General features: G+C 39.2%; 4 protein-coding genes across 5 annotated transcripts; 3 read left to right on the forward strand and 1 right to left on the reverse strand.

Annotated features, from left to right (window-relative positions):
- Nucleotides 1–91: 91 nt before the first annotated feature.
- Nucleotides 92–9,217, forward strand: LOC113669377 (dynactin subunit 4). Of its 2 annotated transcripts, XM_089207179.1 has the most exons (16): nt 92–258; nt 355–425; nt 1,096–1,283; nt 1,824–1,867; nt 2,362–2,463; nt 2,857–2,871; nt 3,440–3,516; nt 4,174–4,283; nt 4,566–4,620; nt 4,749–4,803; nt 4,885–4,958; nt 5,835–5,889; nt 6,540–6,890; nt 7,271–7,377; nt 7,918–7,996; nt 8,235–9,217. In XM_089207179.1, the coding sequence occupies exons 1-16, from the start codon at nt 124–126 to the stop codon at nt 8,370–8,372; spliced, it is 1,656 nt and encodes a 551-aa protein (XP_089063305.1). In that variant the 5' UTR covers nt 92–123; the 3' UTR covers nt 8,373–9,217. The 2 variants fall into 2 exon arrangements, with proteins under 2 accessions (XP_089063305.1, XP_089063311.1); XM_089207185.1 differs by lacking the exon at nt 2,857–2,871.
- A 457-nt stretch (nt 9,218–9,674) lies between these two features.
- On the forward strand, nt 9,675–12,344 carry LOC113669376 (cyclic GMP-AMP synthase-like receptor 2). The gene has a single exon (XM_027185393.2). It carries the CDS (start codon nt 9,856–9,858, stop codon nt 12,100–12,102), a length of 2,247 nt encoding a protein of 748 aa, XP_027041194.2. The 5' UTR covers nt 9,675–9,855; the 3' UTR covers nt 12,103–12,344.
- Nucleotides 12,345–12,819: 475 nt separating this feature from the next.
- LOC113669374 (bifunctional peptidase and (3S)-lysyl hydroxylase JMJD7) lies at nt 12,820–17,178 on the forward strand. Its single transcript, XM_027185390.2, has 4 exons — nt 12,820–13,529; nt 13,959–14,413; nt 15,131–15,456; nt 16,070–17,178. The coding sequence occupies exons 1-4, from the start codon at nt 12,854–12,856 to the stop codon at nt 16,155–16,157; spliced, it is 1,545 nt and encodes a 514-aa protein (XP_027041191.2). The 5' UTR covers nt 12,820–12,853; the 3' UTR covers nt 16,158–17,178.
- On the reverse strand, nt 16,018–17,013 carry LOC113669375 (AAC-rich mRNA AAC4 protein). Its single transcript, XM_027185392.2, has one exon. The coding sequence runs from the start codon at nt 17,011–17,013 to the stop codon at nt 16,297–16,299; it is 717 nt and encodes a 238-aa protein (XP_027041193.2). The 3' UTR covers nt 16,018–16,296.
- Nucleotides 17,179–18,507: the final 1,329 nt, after the last annotated feature.

Consider the following 18,507-nt stretch of genomic DNA (forward strand, 5'->3'; position numbering starts at 1 on the left):
GCGCAAATTTTCCCTTAGATCCTGGGCTGCTTGGGCAGTTTTGGCGGCTCATTTGTAATATTAACGTTGTGTAAACATCCTCTTAGCGTCCACCTATGATCTTGGGTTTGGTAGAATTCCAAGATGGCGTCGCCTTTCGAAGGTGACGGCGTACGGGTCTTGTTGACTTGTTCATGTTCTGCCTTATCTCCGGCGGCTCGTTTGTACTTCTGCCGACACTGTATTAAGCTGAGATGTCCTCTGTGTGTTTCTCATGAGGTAACTTCCAACGAAAACCCAATCCTGGATTATATATTAGAACTCGCGTAAAAAACAGCTGAATAGTAAACGTGGCTGATCCTCTGCATTTTTTAGGTGGATTCGTATTATTGTCCGAACTGTCTGGAAAATATGCCTTCGGCAGAAGCGAAAGTTAAGAAGAACAGGTAAATTGTACGGTAATTAAAGGAAGAAGCGTTTTTTAAATGTGAAAAGTTCGTTCTGTTGATGTATACGTAGCTGTTGATAGAACTTTTGGTACAATACAATAATATTGAAGGGATGTCGCAAATTTTGTGATCATCATGGAATATTGGACCAAGTATCTTATCACGATGTGCTTCTAGATTAGTGATCAGAAGCAAGTATTTCAAGTAACGAATGGAATGATAACTCAACCAAATCAGATCACCTTGCATTCGAGATGAAGAACTTTGAAACCAATGTAGTGGCCAACTTTCCCACACCGAATAATCTAACAGTTTAAAACATAAGATTTCCGCACAGCCCCATGCTTCATCGTGCATGCAGTTCATGTACAAAGAAAACAATAGACTGCCTTTGGGATTGTACGATACGATAGTATGGCGTTGTGCATAAATCTTGGTATGTCCAGAAATGCACGCAGTAACGAAAATGGCGAAAATTCATCAAAATTTTTAAATCTTCCAAGCTCATTTGGCCTTGACAAATCTGACTAAAATTCGCCAAAACAATCAAATCCATGAACATTCACTGGGTTTGACAAAAATTTGTCAAATCTGCCATTTTCATTGCTGCATGAAAAAAGTAGGAAATCTTATCACTTTGATTATTATTTTCTTCTGTAAATTACAGATGTGCCAATTGTTTTGACTGCCCAAGCTGTGGTAACACACTCTCAACACGAGCAACAGCAGTGGCCATACAGACTGAGAAGGGAGGTGATGATGCCAAAGCCATGCAAGCCAAGAAGGTGTATTACTTAGCCTGTGGCTTCTGTCGCTGGTCATCCAGAGATGTTGGCATTGAAGATAAAAGTGTTGGTGAGTTAAAGTTACCATTAACTGAACAGATCATGGCGTCATGCATGTATAGCAACCATTTTTTTTTTTTGGGGGGGGGGGGGAAGGGAGGAGGGAGGGGTTATTTGTAGTCTGTTTCAAACTCATTTCAGTCAAAGCCCTCTTAACACTTTGAATCCTAAGAGTGACTAGCATCTAATTTCTCCCAACAATATCACCCCTGAATCACTTCTTAAGGTCCTGAGAATAAGAGAAATGATCACCAGCTAAAAAAGCTCTTGGTTTTTTAACAAATTCTCCTTACCAGCACCTAAGGAAATATATGATGAGCTGTATGGAGAATATACATAGTGATGTCAAGTTTATTAACTGAAATTCTAACCATTGAAAGTTAAGCTCTATAATATTCCCTGGGTCATTAAATCTGTATTGTTTACAGAACACTGAGGATTAAATAAGTTTTTTCACTTATCTGTTGCTACAGCATTACAGTTTCTGTTGAATAATTTGCTAAGTTCTTTCTTCTGACGCCAAATTTACTTTCCCTTTTTCATTTTCCAGCAAGTGGTGCGTGGCAAGAACAGGAGAGTCCTGCTACTAAAAGGGTACTTATTCAAATTACTAATTCAAATAAATATTGGTTGACTTTGACTGTTATTAATCATGATATAGTAAGTGACACCTCTCGCTAATGGCTATAGTTTGCAAGGTGAAGTGGTTTTAATCAGATTTTAGCAGTAACCAGTCACTAGTCTTGGACAAAACAGAAGCTCTGTTTGTACACTCTATCCTAATCCTCTCACTCTTAATATCACATTAGTAATTCTCCTTACTGTCTGCCATATAATTCTCATATTGCTGGTCTTGAGAATTTGCTATTGGATCAACAAATAATCCCTTAATTGATATTTATCTTTATTCTCACCACTTGCCTCCCTGATATTGTATTCTCGATGATAAAACGAAGAGAATTGTGTGACAGACAGTAAGGAGGATTACTAACGATATCTTGGAAGTGTAAGAGTGTTGTTCACTTAACAGGGTAGCATGTTGTTCTGTTTTCATTTTTCTCTCTCATATTTTTTTGGCTGACTTTCAGGTTAATGTCCTTGTGGAATATTATAGACAACTTGCACAGAAAGAAAAAGTGGAAAGGGAGAAAAAGAAATTGACCAAACGACGCAATTTCATGCATTTATCGGTGAGTAACCAGCTTGTCCATGAACAGATAGATTTATTTTGCTGAAGACAAGTAGCAGCCGTAATTTTGTGAGATTTTGCATTGTATGATTGCAGTCAAGATTAACCTGATATAATTATATTTTCCAACGTAAAATTTGATCATAAAGAAAAACTCAATAATCTAGGGAGCCGATATATTTTGTATTCAGCTAAATTCAAGTATATTATAAACTGTAAAGTCTTTTAAAAAAGTTAAGGCGTAATAATACATTTACATTTAGGGGTTACTTTTTAAGAGTATAAATTTATTGCAATAACTTTGCTTTGAATTTAATCAACATAATGTTATTGATTATCATTTTTGTACAATCATCTAATCCTGCATGGCAAAAATTAACTACACTGGACACAGTTTACTCCACGAAAGGTGAGGTTCTGTGACATTTGAGTTTTTACCGAATAACAAGTATGAAATAGTGATAAAAACTAATACTAAATCTTTTGGGGGGTAAAAATTTATAGATCTTAGTTTATAATTGAAATGTTCAACATTGTAATTCTAAAACCAAAAATCAGGGGACTTGTGTAAATAAATTCCTAAGACAAAATTATTTTATTAAGCATAATTTTTACCAGTCATTTCTCAAAGTGTACACTCTATTTAAACCTGCAAAATTTAACTGCCTATTTTTCCTGTTTATTGTTCACTAATAAAGTGCTACCTATACTTCTATTTGTGATTTAAATTTTCACGATCTTCGGCAATTTAGTTTAGCATAACATTGCTAAGAGACCAGACTATCCTCACCCAAGGGCTTTAGGCAAGGAACATTTGGTTTGGTTCTTTTTTTTTTGGTAGTATCACTGTTATTTTTCCAAGACATTACTAATTAAAGAGAACTTATCAGCCATTACAATACCAACCTTAGTTTTGTAATTTGGAGGTAAGTCATTCAGTCCAAGTGGCAATGTTCTTTTAATTTTTTTTTTTTAAGGATAAGTTTGGCTTGTCATCACTAACAAGACGCAAAAGCAGCCTTTCCTATCTTACTGCTAGTTTCAGTCCAAAAGGGTAAGTTTTCTGTCTGTTCTTGAGTGAATATTTTGCTATCCTGGAGGGTAACTCCAGTCAATTGTTGGAGTGTATCGACTGGGGATCAGTCTTCTGGGTCACCCTCCAGGATAACAAAATATTTACTATCTTGGAGGGTGACCCAGAAGACTGATCCCCAGTCCATAGACTCCAACAATTGACAGGAGTTGTAGGACAGATAGCTCCCTGAGCTAATGCAACCCTCTCTTCCCCCTCTGATAAATTGGTCCATGGGCAAATATGACCCCTCTCCCCTTTGGATAGATTGCTCTATGAGTCAATGCAACCCCTCTCCTCCCCCCCCCAAAAAAAATTGATCCATTAACTAATGCAACCCTCTCCTCCACTCAGATACATTGGTTCATGAGCTAATACAACCCCTCACCCCTCCTTAGAAAGATTGGTCCATGAGCTAATGCAACCCCTGTCCTCGCCACCTTGGATAGATGACCCATGAAATCATGCAACCCATCCCTCTCCTCCCCCCCCCCCCACCCTTTAGATAAACTGGTCCATGGGCTGATGCAAGCCCTCTCCCTTCCCTTCTTATGGATATTTTGTACAGCCCTTATGCCTTTTCCTTGCAATCAAAACAATAGCATTAAGTAAAGTGACTGCACACTATTTTGCTTATAGGAAAGATATCATGGATGAAGAAGTTAATTTAAAAAATCCAAGTGAAGCTGTAGAAGAAGTAGAAACATTACCAGAGGAATTTTACAACAAGCCCTTAATCCTTGAAAAAGGTAGCTGGAAATAAATTTTCACATCACAGTTTGAATTGCAAATGTTAATAGATCAGTTTCAGTGTCTGAGGAACTGCACACCTATCCTTCCCCTAGCCCAACAACAGTCAACAGTCAACTGATAACAAGTTAGGGTTAATGTTAGGGGAGGGGTGGGTAAGTATGCAGTTTCTTGGTTACTGACATTGATCTGCCAAAGTTTAGTTCCATATTCTTCTCTATGTCAGGGAGGTCTCCTTATTAGAAAGCTCACAGTATTTTGTTGAACAATATATTTTCTAGTTCCAAATCTGTCACAAAGACTTTGTCAGCCTGATTTCCAGCCAGGAGCCATTGGGTGAGAGAAGAATGTTTCTTCAAAACTTGTTACAAACTGCAGAGAGCTTTTATGCCTGCACAGCCATTAACTGCATTGTTCCATTTTCATTATTTATAACGTTATTGTCATTTCTGTTCATATCATAGTGATCTTCACCCCAGACACAAACACCTCCTGGCAAAGAGATCGCAACGCTGCAGGGTGAGGAAAAGAAACCTGTTAAATAATTGCGATGTTTTGACTCTTGACTGAGACAGCTTTGTTTATTTTTTCATTACACAGGAATGTGAACATAACCTCAGCAAACCAGAATTCAACCCGTCATCAATAAAATTCAAGATTCAGTTAGGAGCAGTGTAAGTACATGGCTCTGTTTTATGTCCAGGGGTGTCTTTAGGAAGAGTCCAAGTGCCACAGGTTACCAACTTTGACGTTTTATCTTTGGGAGACATTGATGATTCTGCTTTTAGTTCATGAAAGATTTTACCCCTGTAGACCCTAACATTAGCATGTATATTCTCCTTTTTGTTCCCTACTCATTTCCTATGGCACTGAAAAGGAGAATTATGCTAAAAAATCAAAAGCTTTTCAAGTTTGCAATCATTTCTATAATTCTCATGAGCCTGATGTTTGATTCAGTAGTGACATCTTGGTGAGAAATCGATGCTAAGTGCCCCCCCCCCCCAGGGGTTAAAGTGTTGAGGTCTGCGATTTCTGAGTTAATTTCCCACAGACATGAGTTGATTCTTCTAGTAGCAAATCTTCTGTGCCCCTTGTCACTTGTATTTGAAACAATCATCTTAGTTATGAGTACTGATACAGTACTAAAACTGACTTTGTTCTCTTGCAATTGTTCTGACATTTTTGTTAGTGCACTTGACTCCGAATCGGGTGGTCTGGGTTGGAGCCCTGGCCGGGGTCGTTGTGTTGTGTTCTTAGGCAAGACACTTTACTCTCAAAGTGCTTCTCTTCACCCAGGTGTACAAATGGGTACCAACAAATATGCTGGGGGTAACCCTGTGATGGATTAGCATCCCATCCAGGGGGGAGTAGCAATACTCCTAGCCGCTTCACGCTAAGAAAATCGGAGTTAAGCACTGGCCCCATGGCCACTTGGGCCTGTATAAAGGCTTACTACTAAGTCTGCTGTAAGAAGTTTTTCTTGTAATGTACAAAATAACTTTCAGCTTGGACTATTTTTGTTAACCAGTTTCTTTGTTTATCTTGTTCAGGCATTATGTACCACTGTTGAAAATTTCAAATGTCCCAGTTCTGAAGTTTGGTAAGGTGAGTGTCAATTGTGAGCTCAAATTCCTCACTTGCTTCCCAGCAGAATTTTTTTTACCAATCTGGAAACTTGACAGGCAGAGACAGGGTATCAAATTCTCAAAGCATAGGTACCGAATACTTATAATTGAGAAGAACCACAGTACCATTGAGTGTGCCATAATTTAAAGCACAGGAGAACCAATGAGATTGCACCAAAATGCATCATTAGTAGCTGGCCATAATGCAACAGAAAAATGAACTCATAATGATTAAACCCTATTACCTACCAAAGACCAGAAGAAAAGCATTCAAAACATCACAATCCTTGATTGATAGGATGAGTCTAACGTCAATAGTAACTCTGTATCATTTATCATTGTCAATCATGGGAGACATGGTGGCCAATGGTTAGTTTGTTAGACTGCAAATCAAGAGGTCTGGGTTCAAGACCTGGCCAGGTCATTGTGTTATGGTCTTTGCAAAACACTTTACATTCACAGTGCCATTCTCCACCAAAGAGTGTAAATGGGTTGCAGTGAATCGTCAGGGAGGCCCTCTGAGGGGAGAGGTAATAAGCTCCAGCTGGATGGGCCTCTTGGCTCAAGAACAGACTTTACATTATCATTTCCGAACTATGAACAAACATTGTGTTATCCTTGTGATTGCAGGAGTCTCAAGTGACCCTCTCACTGACAAATCCAGTGGAAAATTTATTAAAAGTCACCCTGTTACAATTTGAGGAAGAGGCAAAAGACACAGCCAAAGAAAATGACACACAGGACCAAGAGGATAAGTCAGATCAGAATGCTGACAAGAAAGAAGACAGGAATGAAAATGAAGAGAAGAAAGAAGATGAAAAGAAAGATGCGGGTGAAGCTCAAGACAAGACTGATGTAGAGAAAGATACAGAGAAAGAGAAGAAGAAGGATGGCTCGCTTGGAGTGACAGCTGTCATTCACAAGCCAGATCGCAACATGAATAACAGTTGTGAAAGTAGATGTTTTGTATCCACTGCTGAGGTAAATCTAAATATTTCTCTACCCTTTGAGAAAGAGTGATTAGCATATAATTTCTCCTTAAAATGTCACCCCTGAATCAAACATTAAGGTTATGGGAATAAAGGAAATGATCACCAACTAAAGAAGCTTTTGATCGTTAAACAAATTCTCCTAATCAGCTTCTTAGGAAATGTATAGAGAACAGTATGGAGAATATGCATACTGATGTTGGGGTGTAAAGAGTTATAATGTATTGTAAGGAGAAATTCTATCTTGGTCACTCATGGAGATTAAAGGGTTTAGGGTCCACGGTCCCTCAGAGAAGGTAACACACGTATAGCAATCGATATTTTTAATCACTGTTGTTCGTTGTTTGTTTGGGTTTTTGTTTGTTTTCCTAGGTTGTCTTGCCAACGTTCCCGCTGATGTTAGGAGCACGTGACGAGGCTGCTGAGTTTGATGAAATAGACTCTGGTACTTCAGCAGAAATGTTTAATGATGATCCAAGGTTAGTTGTGAAATGAAATAATTTAATATACATATATACGAAACATCGGATAGCGTTGAAGGCGCGCTCTGATTGGCTACTCAAATTCCAATTATCCTTCGCAATTCACCTTCGCCCGATATAAATTGTAATCGTTGCAGGAATAAATGTATTAAAATTATCGTTTTGTGCTAAATTATCTCACTGTTAAGCGTATACTAACACAACTATTGATCTCTGTTTCGGTGGCTAGTGGTGACTGTTTGCTGAGCCGCAAAGCGGTTCAGTAAATATCCACCAAATATTAGGTGAATCTTTGTGAAATATTATATAGCTCTCATTGGCCGCTGAGATTATTCAGCTGAAATCAGTTTTAGTACTTAGATTACACGCAGTCTCAATTGACACATTCAAATACTTCAGATGAAAAACTTCTCTACTTCTACCAAAAAAATTGTTTTGAAAGATTAAAAGATTTACTACAACCTCAATTTATTTAAATTACCATAGTGTATCAACCTGTAGGTTGTATCGTTATAGCTGCTTTTGTTATCTTAACAGAGTTGTCGTCAACCGACAAGCCAACAAGTTATGGTTTCTTGTAAAAGTTTTGCCACAAAAGCCACTTGGGGATGTCAAGGTGTGTAGGAGTTCTTGTCTTATTCAAAGCAGCGTTTTTCTATTTCAGTTAAGTGTTGAAAATAATCCGGGGTAGTCCTAGCTTTGCTTTACCGCTTCCTGTTGCTCAAGGTCGCGAACTTTACCGCGGGCGAAGAAACACTCGTGCCGAACCTCTCTCTGTCAGTAGAACTGTGGTATGCATGAGGTCTTCTTTAAAAAAAAAAGATAATTGGTCATTTACTGTCATTATTTTTCAGTTTTCCATGATCATGCAGTATGAATACAAACACATAACAACAGCCCTGGTGCGAGGCGGTCAGGAGTCGGAAGAACAAGTGGTTACATTGAAACACAAGCTACATATCAACCTCGGCCCAGTTCTGACCGAGTCATAAATTTAATATTATTGATATTTATAGAACGGTAGAGAGGGAAATATGAAATTTGTGGTCCAGGATAGGGATAAACTATTGTGCATTTTCATATGTTCTGTGGGGTATGTTGGTGCGTCGTCTTTGTTATCGTGGTTGTTGGCTTCGTCGTCGCTTCCTGTAAACTTTTTTTTCGTAACTGTTGACTTCGCCGTAATTTTGAAACATCGTCATCGCTAGCTTTTATTTTCGTCTCCGTGACTGTTAATGCGCCAATCAATTCAAAGCTTCAACATCCTTTCCCCCCAGGAAATCCACGACCATCTTCCTTGCTCGGGGGTGGGGAATCTAAGCCTGGTCTTGCTGGGTTGGGAATTTGAACCAGAAGTGTCAAGTCTTTCCAATGGAAAGTGGAGGTGGTAATTTGAACAAACCAAACTTCAAAAGTTCAAATGCCGGGGGGCGGGGGAATGGTGAAGTTTTCGAATCTCGTAGTTCTTCCAGAATCTAACGCAGGACTTCGACGTCTTCTGTAGCATGATACTAAAGAATTTCAAAACTTGTATTTTTTCTATTTTTACGCACATCTTTCGTTGAAAAGAGCGAGACAAGGCAGATTAGCAAAAAACATTAATGCGATATAAAAGGAGAGGGATCAATGCTAGTGTCTGGGTTATTGCGCACCTACTCCTCCCCTAACGCATCAATGACCCTAGCTTGTCATCAGTTGCCTGTGCTTGGGTTAGGGGAGAGGTAGGTGCGAAGTTGCTCAGGTCCAAGGAGAGTCTTAAGATTGTCAACGAAGGAAATAAGATAAGCCAACGCCTCAGGGAAGGAGATGAATAAATAAATGACAGGTTTGCAATGAAGGAAGGCCCGATTTAAGTTAACCCTTTACACCCCAACATCGGTATACAAATTCTCCATACTGTTCTCTATACATTTCCCATGGTACTTACATGGAGAATTTGTCTAACAATCACGAGCTTTTAATCATTTCCGTCATTCTCGTGACCTTCATGTTTGATTTAGGGGTGATATTGTAAGGAGAAATTAGATGCTGGTTACTTGTTACTGGTTATTGGTTACATCTTGGTGACGAGGGGATCCATTTAGCAGCCCGCAATACAGTGGAACCTGTATCGAGGGCCGCTGTATTTAGCGGTCACCCTTTATTAACCATCGCTAGTCAAAGTCCCAAATTTTTTGGCCTTACTGTAATTTTCACTTATATTAAGCGGCCGTGGTCAATCTTTACTAATACCTCCACCTGTGCCACTGAAGCGGAAGCACTTAAAACTAATAAAAATCCTTCAAGTAAATCAATCCATTTTTCTCTCCCGAAATCAATGTATTTGGTACTTTGAAGGGAGTTTTTGTGCATTGAGAGGTGAATTATGGGTTTAAGAGACACCTCTATAACACCACTATTCTGTGGAACCTATTTTGATCGGTCAACCCGCCTTTCTCCGTGAGCGATCGCTTTAATACAAGTTCGAATGTATGTATGAGAGAAAACTGGACGCTAGTTGTAGAGAGATGCGCGAAAGGGTGGCCGGGAAGGGTGGGTGTTTTGCGTTGCGCGTTCTCGAGCTTTGAAGTGAAGAGCAACATGGATAACCCAGAGGTACTACATTTGAATTTAGTGCTGGATCTGGTATCCTTTTTCAATATTTTCAGAGGAGACATGGAGAGAATCATCGATGAACATGCCCAAAACTTGGCACAAGCTTGTCGCGATTATCCCGATGTAGAGGTTATTCATTCCGGAAGCGGATTCGAAGGGCTTTCTCTTCCTCAACTGGTTCACGGTCAAACATGGAATACTGATGCCGACCACATGATCATCAAAACCAGCCCTAAATTACAAGAAGGTGTGAAGCGAAAGGAGACCGAAGGAGAGAAAAGCATTGAAGAGGACGAACACGTTGCGCATGAGAAAGGGTCTCTTTCTGACAAGGGATCAAATATCGCGGAAAATGACCTGTTCATTTATGACGCTTCGCATGCAGGATATTTACACTTGTCGAATAAGAGGCTCATTTTTCCAACTGATTCAGATTCCGTTCGGGAGCACTGCCTTCAGAATTCGAAATTCATCGAGAGTAGTCGGGAGCTCATTCCGTTGAGTCTTCCATGGATGACATCGAAGGAAGGCTCCATTGTAGGTCCTTCGTATTCCTTGCAGTATGCCACTGGCTCATATAACGTCGATCATGACTTTGTATATGGGCTGAAATGTGAAAAGTGGCCATTGCAAGCGACGGAGTGGATTCTTAGGGACAGGCCGCAATCATGGCCAAGTTTCGAGCAGGTTTCCGCGATATCATCTCAAGGTTGTCATGTCGTTCCGGTTGGTTCCCACATGAGCCATCTCAAGGAGTTCGAGTGGCGATTTTCTTTCTCTGTTGCTGAGCTGATGCTTGCTCGTTCCCTGACAGACGAACAAAAGTTAGCATACTCCGTGCTTAAGGTACTGATCAAAAGTGAGATGAAATTGCGTGACGCAGATGCTTTCGCCTCCTATTATCTCAAAACGTGTTTATTTTGGTTGCTTGAGAAGAAGGGAATCAAGGTTTGGAATGAACAGAGCTTGGCCACAAATGTTCTTGAACTGCTCGATTTCCTTATTGCATTCTATGCCAAAGGCTCGGTGCCAAATTATTTTATTGCTAAGAACAACATGGTGGATCACCGCTCTCCTGAAGACATTTTGAAAACGTGTCACGCTCTGAGGGAAATCCGCGACTCTGTAACGCAATCTTTTTGTCATTACGTACAAAGCAATCAAGTACTGCCGGTTTTGTTTGATACATCGCTCACTCAGCTGCTCAAAGAAAACCCTACAAAGTTTCTCCAGAATTGTAAATACAATTTTCTAGTAATGGCTTTGGCTTATATTCTAAGACCCGTGAAGAAAGTTCAAATTAACATTTCGAGTCGGTGTCTCGAATCTGCTGCTTGTCTGGTGAAGAAGGCCGAAATTCTACACAGAGCTACTCGCGAAGCTGGGTCTCAAGGTTACACAAGGTTGCTTTCAGCTCTTTCTGACACTTTCACACCCGTTGAAAATCCAACAACAAACATGGTGCTTTCAATGCTCGAGGAATACTTAGCCACAGATGAGATGAAAGTAACGGAAGCGAGTGCTGTAGCCTTGGCGGTGTTTAACGTTTTTTTAGCTCTTCATCCATCGCCTCTCCACAAGGAAAGTTGGGACAATTCTTTAGAGTTTCATGAGTACCTGGTAAACCCCATCTTCAAAGAGTGCCTCTTCTGGGCAGCTCAAGTTCACGAAAGATATTGCGACGCTATCTATAACTTTGTCGTAAAGAAATGGGTTGGTGGACCCAACTTTTTTACAACGGATCACGAAGCCACGAAGTTTATGAAGCTTCTGATGGTAATTCTTGGAAAACCTACAAAGCAGGCAAGCGCTGTGACTGGATCTTTGTTTCGGTCAAGCAATGAAGGACAAATGTTTTTCCTGACTCGTCTCCTCGCAGATTATTTGATGCACGTTCATTTGGAGTGCGCCTACGTCACATTTCAAGCAAGCGCGTTCCTCATGAACAAGAGTGTCCTATCCGAAATTTACTTAAGTATTAACTGGGCAGCCTACAAGCCAAGCCAACTGCTCGCTATTGAACTAGTCTTGTCTAAACAAGAATTACAAGCTGAACTCTCCGAGGAAGACTTCACTAAGTTGATTGAAAAGCAACACGAGTTGAAAACAGAACTTAGCATTGGATAGGGCGCAAACGGCGGGAAGAGGCGTGTAGAGCTGGGACTCGCGCTTTCAGCGCTTCACGCCTTGCTAGTAGTGACTGAGAGAAATAATAAAGAAATGCTGGAAGACTTACAGGTCTCAAGGAGATCTTGTTTGTTTGCAGAGAGCTTGTTCTTGACATGCTCAATTTTCTTCACCTTTTTCATTACTTTCCAGCGCCTGTAAATTACGTAAATCTGATCAAAAATAAAACTTGCTTCCCATCAGTCTCAATCATAGCTGCGAGAATAAAAAAAGACAATTTTCTCTCCCTTCCATTAAAAAAACCAATGTCAGGGCTTCTGCAAATAAAGATCCTTTATCAGTAAGTTAAAAAAGGGTCAGTTGCAAGATCTAACAAAGTCAGTTTTGACTGACGTGATTCTTCGTACTCTCTAGCTGACTACTGCAAAATGCGCTACTTTTTTGAGTTCCCAGTCCTCAGACCAAGGTGCAAAATAGTGTTAAAATTATTTCCGTTTCTTCTGATTCTGAAACACTTTGAAGAGCTCAACTCGAAAACGCCGCGATTTACATGAGATCACCGCACGTAACCACCCAATTATCACACGAGATTAAACCTCAAGTGTTATGAAATTATCTTTTCTCAAACTACTGAGATACTTTCAACAGAACAAGTCACTTCTTCGTCACGCTCTGTGAGTCAGAGCGCGCCAGGTAAGTTTGTTCCCAATCTCTCTCGGTCACTTGTCACACAACACCTAATAAAGAAAATATGGCGCTAGTAACGAGGTTATTTTCAGTGAAATTGTTATACCTTTTAATCATTTCACTCATGGCTGGTATAAATTTAGCAGACTTAGAAGGTCTGAATGAATATTCTCTCGCAAATATCACCGCAGCAGTGAAGAGCGGTTGCGTTTTGGCGGCATTGAAACCGGCGTTGAAGGATACTACTCTTCATTTAATTTTTCAAAAACTTTCTATGGCTTTTAAAAATGAAAGCCGAGTTAATGTGGGAGTTTTAAGTCTTGGTGATGCAAGCAAGATCTCGTGGGAACGTAGTACAAGTCGAGATTTCGCTGATTATAGAGATCTGGCGTTCTTTCCAAGAAAAAAGTCGGACAGGGCATGCCTTATACGACCAGCTTGGAAACATTTACCTAAAGCCCAGATATTTCGGGGCTCCAGAACAGTTCAAGAATTACTTGCATTTCTCAATGAAAACTGTGAAACTTTCAGGCAACAGGATGGTAGTTTATCTCCAGCCGGTCTATTAAGGAGGAGAATTTTAAAAAATTTGTACCGGGTTCCAAAACGTGAGGACCTAAGACATGATCATAATTCAGGCCCTGTCAACATTGGTGGGACATGTGAACGGATTCCTCTTCCTTCCAAAGAGAAATTTTTTAATGAATACTATTTTCGATCAAAGCCGGTTGTCATCACAGGTGAGAAAAATTCTACAAGCTTGGTAATATGTTTAGAGTCATTTCCAATAACCTTTGTGAACAGCAGCTAGATTATTTTTCCCCACAAACCCCTCCCTGAAGAACTTCAGACTGGACAATTTTATTGGAAGTAATTAAAAATTAAATTTAACTTATCTTCTTTCTTAAGCTTAGTGGCTTATCTGACTTAAGCTTACCTCAGCCTCCACAGCATGAATCTAATAGCCTTTTTCTAGCTCTATCAGTCTTGCCAAACTTCCTAAAGGGGGGATGTCAGTCTATAACAAGGGGTTACTCACCACCCCCCAGGTTTCTCTGGCAACGTAGACACTTCACTGTAGCCTGAGGCACCAACCAACTATAGGTCATTCAATTTTTCACATCACGCAACAGTTTTTTGTAAATTACCCTTGTTTTGACTTTTCATAGATGCTGTAAAAAACTGGCCTGCGATAAAAAAATGGACAAGTGATTTCCTCACAAAAAAGTTTGGACGCAAGATGGTGCGGATTGCATTTGCACCTTATGGAGAATATGAAGGTTGTGAAAAAGCCAACAATTTTGAGGATTTCAAACATTTCAATTTTCCAGATGTGGTGAAATCTCAGCTTCCTTTTCCAGACTTGGTGGTTGTTCGTCCTGCATTTTTAGAAATGAAATTTTCATCTTTCATGGAAATACTTCAGGCATCAAATAATAGTCATATTTCAGCTTATTTAGAGTACTCTTCAATACCAAGTTTACTTCCAGAGCTCGAACAAGACATCAGAGAAATGCCTTTTGTTGCTGGAGAATTAAAGAGGAGACATTTGAATATTTGGCTAAGTAATGGTAATACATTAGGCAAGCTGCATTTTGACCCATTTGATAACTTTCTGTGTCAGGTAAGTTGATCTAAACAGAAGGTGTTCAAGTGGAGTATATTTTGAATTAGTTTTGTAAATTGAAACAAAAAAATCACAATGGCATTAAAAAAAAAAAAGTGGGAGATGCACCGTCCTTATGGTCAATGTGGTGGACTTTGGGTTGAAAGGTCCAGGTTCAAGACATAGCTAGGTCATCATGTTGGGTGTAAGACACTTTACTCGCACAATGCATCTCTTCATCCTTGAGTATAAATGGGTACTACAAACTGGATTAAGATTTTGCTGAACACTTTAACTCCCATGAGTGACCAAGACAGAATTTCTCCTTACAATATCAATACAAAATCAAGAAGTCAAGTGATGAGAACTTAGAAGAGTATCGATTAGGGGATCATTAGTTGATCCAATGCCAAATTCTCAGAAGTAACATTAGAAGAATTGTATATTAGACAGTAAGGAGAATTACTAATGAGATCTTGGGAATTAAAAGGTTAACCATTTACACCCTAACATCAGTTTACAAGTTCTCCCTACTTGAACTCGCAATGATTTTCTTTATTCTCATAACTTAAATGTTTGATTCAGGATTAATAGTGTTGAGAGAAATTTGATGTTTATCACTCCTAGTGTTTTAAGGATTAACTATTTATTTATACATCTCTATAAAAGTGTACAGCTTTATAACTGCAGTCAAACCAAGTGAATATTATTATCAATATCTCTTTTCCCTTTCAGATCAGTGGGACAAAACAATTGTTCTTATATGAACCACATGATAACGCAAAACTGTATGAAGCTCATATTCAAGAGGCTACACTCAGCTACAATCCCACAAACAAGAAGTTCCGTCGTAAAAAACTTCTAGAAAGTACCTCAATGGTGATGTCTCCAGTTGATATCCTTAAACCGGATTATCAAAGATTTCCAAAATTTAAGGAGGCACTGGCTTTGAATTGTACAATAAATGAAGGTGATGTTCTGTTTATGCCATCATTTTGGTGGCATGAGGTTCAGTCATCTCCAAGTAAGGAAGAGCCAAGAAATGTAGCAGTGAATTTTTGGTAGGTCTCTTAACCCTTAACACCCTCATATCAGTACATGCAAAATCTTTATACAGTTCTCTGTACATTTCCTAAGGTGCTGATGAGAATAATTTGGTAAACAATCGAGAACTTCTTTAGTTGGTGATCATTTCCTTTACTCTCATAACCGTGATGTTTGATTCAGGGCTGATGTTGTAGGGAGAAATGAGATGCTAGTCGCTCAAACAAACTTAAGATATGTATAGAACTTAAGATATGTATAGAACCTTAAGATGTGTATAGAACCTTAAGATGTGTATGGAACCTTAAGATGTGTATGGAACCTTAAGATATGTATAGAACCTTAACATGTGTATAGAAACTTAACATGTGTATAGAACCTTAACATGTGTATAGAACCTTAACATGTGTATAGAACCTTAACATGTGTATAGAACCTTAAGATATGTATAGAAAACAGTATGGAAATTATGCTTACTGATGTTAGAGTTTGGATTACAATTGAGGAGGTTCTTGCTTATCAGGGCCACATAGATCTGCAGGGCACAAAATGGTTTAATATTTTAGGCAGAGAAAATATTTTATTATGTTTTCAATTTAATTTACTAGTTTTTATTTTCTTTTCTTATAGGTATGAGCCTTTTTTAACCAAAGAGTTTCCTTGTTCCACATGCAAAATGGACATCAATTCCTTTTATCGTCACATGCTGTACTCGTAATATTTACAGTTTACAAAAACATTGTACATGTCGTGAAGATTATCTTACATCGGTTCAATTCTATTAAAAAGATTATTTACAAACTTCATGCGTTAAACAATGACCACTATCGACACAATTCAAATCGAGTCAGAAATTATTAGTTTGAAAAAACTTCGTTATTTTCTGTCACTGTAACTAAGACAACAGTGTTTGATTTTAAGTCCTTGGGTATTAAATTATACGCTTCAGCAATTAGGACAGAGACTGCCACAGAGGTTGCCCAGACGTGCAAAATCTGTTTGCTCCATTTTTCCATGGTGTTTTTAGTGGACCTTAGGACTCCACTAAGCTTTTTGTTGAGCAGTCTCTGAGCATCTTCTACCGTGAAATCTCCTTGATATTTCATGGCCCTTGTCACAGAAACACCTACTTTAGTGCTAAACATCATACACGTATAATCGGTTATGGAGCCACCTTCGGGAAAATACTGCACTTCCATTTCGGTTTTCTGCAGATCGGCTCCAAAACAGCGCCGAAGGAGCTCAAAACTTAGAATTTCACTCTTTTCTGAGCTACCCCCGGCGTTGGGACATGTTGACATTCGTTTAGCTCCTTTTGACAAGGACATTTGCGAAACCGGTTTCAGTTGTCTGAGTTCGGTAAATACCACACCAGAGTGTGTTTCCGTGCAAACTTTACGGCGAAGATTAAAAAGATTTCCATGTTTGACAGTGAAGTTTTCTCCAATATACATTTGTGCATCTTCAAGGAGAGGATCTTCGATCGTGCTGTAACTCTCCTGTCGAAAAACATGGCTTTGACTACGAGTTCGTGGTTTCAGTATAATTTGGCCGTTCCATCCCGCTATGCCCATGCCGAGAACAATTTCGTTTCTTTTGTCGATGGAAAAGTGATTTTATGATGGTCATGTTTTTCTGGCTTGGTGTAGTTAAAAAGAATGATGAAAATTGTAACACGGGTTGTTAAGTATTCTTCCAATGTCCAATTTTGGTATGTTTACATGACTTTCATCATCCTTGCATCATGTTTTAACTGAGCTATAAATAGATGTGTTATGACATGACGTCATACTTGAACGTACCTTACAGGATTATAAATTTGCAACGGAAAAAACTGCTAAGAAATAATTTTTTCTTCAATAAGAAGAAATAGGGAAAGTCAGTTTTGAAACCACAAACTGTAAGTATCTTATTTTAGTTTCTACACCATCCAATTGGAGATTTAGTCAGTCTATTAGTCAATACGGATTGTTCTTCGATTTTCAATGCAGTTTGTTAGGAACCTTCAGCGACATAGAAATTCATTATGCTGTTGCGTTTCTTTGAAGTCATGAGATGATTTAAGATATAAAACAGTTCAGAAGCTCCATAACCTGCATATTCTTGTACTGATGACCGGAAGACTGAAAGTGCCGCAGACGGTCAAGGGGAATTTTAGTAAGGAATAGGGGAATCGATGGGAAGTGTAACTGTCATCGGAGGTCTCGTCCCAAGTTCCCTTGGGGTATCTCAAAAGCCATTTGATCCGACTTTTCAGGAAAGGAACTATGGGGCAAATTTTCGAATTTGAAAACCTTGTGAACGAAACGAAAAAAAAAATTATTTTCAAGTTTTTCATGATTCATTAAGCACCACACTGTTTAAAGCAAAATTGCACTTTATTTTATCATCTAAGTCGTCAATCTTAGCTGGATTAACATTAAATTTCAACTTGTCCATAGTAGGCGGACATCGCATGCACGGGCATTTGACCGTTATCCGTACCTCAGGGATAGTGAGCTTCAACCTTGCCTGGCTGGGGTGGGAAATTTGAACCGGAAGTGTCTAATATTTCCAGCGGAATACAAGAGTTGTATGTAATCATGGAGGTATTTTAAGGTAAATAGTTTACTTTCGCGAGCGAATGGCTCAGAAGAAAAGGTCTAGGTTTCTACGCGCTCTAGGTTTTAAAGTTTGGTCAATGTGTGGAAAGTCACGGGCGTTGATTTGCCTTTTACCAAAAGATTGTGTGGGACCGGCGGCGGGGGGAAGTGGAAGCTTTGGATTGATCGACGCATTACCAGGGGCAAGCTTCGTGGATTACCACGTGATGTCTCGAGATAATCATTCCGTGCTTAAAGAAGACCACTGCCAAGAAACTCCGTAGTCTTTTACATCTATTTTTATAATTTTTAACGTTTGATAAAATTCGGCTTCGGAGCTTCTCAGCGGTTAAAAAAAGACACTTCAGTGCAGCTCTTTCGTAGGAGAGTCATCCCACTGATCGCAATAGAATATTCTATACCCAAAATAATTCTTTAACCATGGTCTCAGCGAAAGACTAATTGATTGCAAAAGTTGTTTTCGTT

Source organism: Pocillopora damicornis, chromosome 1 (genome assembly GCF_964200805.1).
Source record: "Pocillopora damicornis chromosome 1, jaPocDami1.2, whole genome shotgun sequence".
NCBI classification, from domain to species: domain Eukaryota; kingdom Metazoa; phylum Cnidaria; class Anthozoa; order Scleractinia; family Pocilloporidae; genus Pocillopora; species Pocillopora damicornis.

Coding starts and splice junctions, on each gene's coding strand:
- LOC113669377 (XM_089207179.1), top strand. CDS start 124: ATGGCGTCGCCTTTCGAAGGTGACGGCGTACGGGTCTTGTTGACTTGT. Junction 4,959..5,834: donor AAGATTCAGTTAGGAGCAGT/GTAAGTACATGG, acceptor TATCTTGTTCAG/GCATTATGTACCACTGTTGA. Junction 6,891..7,270: donor GTTTTGTATCCACTGCTGAG/GTAAATCTAAAT, acceptor TTGTTTTCCTAG/GTTGTCTTGCCAACGTTCCC.
- LOC113669374 (XM_027185390.2), top strand. CDS start 12,854: ATGGCGCTAGTAACGAGGTTATTTTCAGTGAAATTGTTATACCTTTTA. Junction 13,530..13,958: donor AAAGCCGGTTGTCATCACAG/GTGAGAAAAATT, acceptor GACTTTTCATAG/ATGCTGTAAAAAACTGGCCT. Junction 15,457..16,069: donor AATGTAGCAGTGAATTTTTG/GTAGGTCTCTTA, acceptor CTTTTCTTATAG/GTATGAGCCTTTTTTAACCA.
- LOC113669375 (XM_027185392.2), bottom strand. CDS start 17,013: ATGGGCATAGCGGGATGGAACGGCCAAATTATACTGAAACCACGAACT.
- LOC113669376 (XM_027185393.2), top strand. CDS start 9,856: ATGAGAGAAAACTGGACGCTAGTTGTAGAGAGATGCGCGAAAGGGTGG.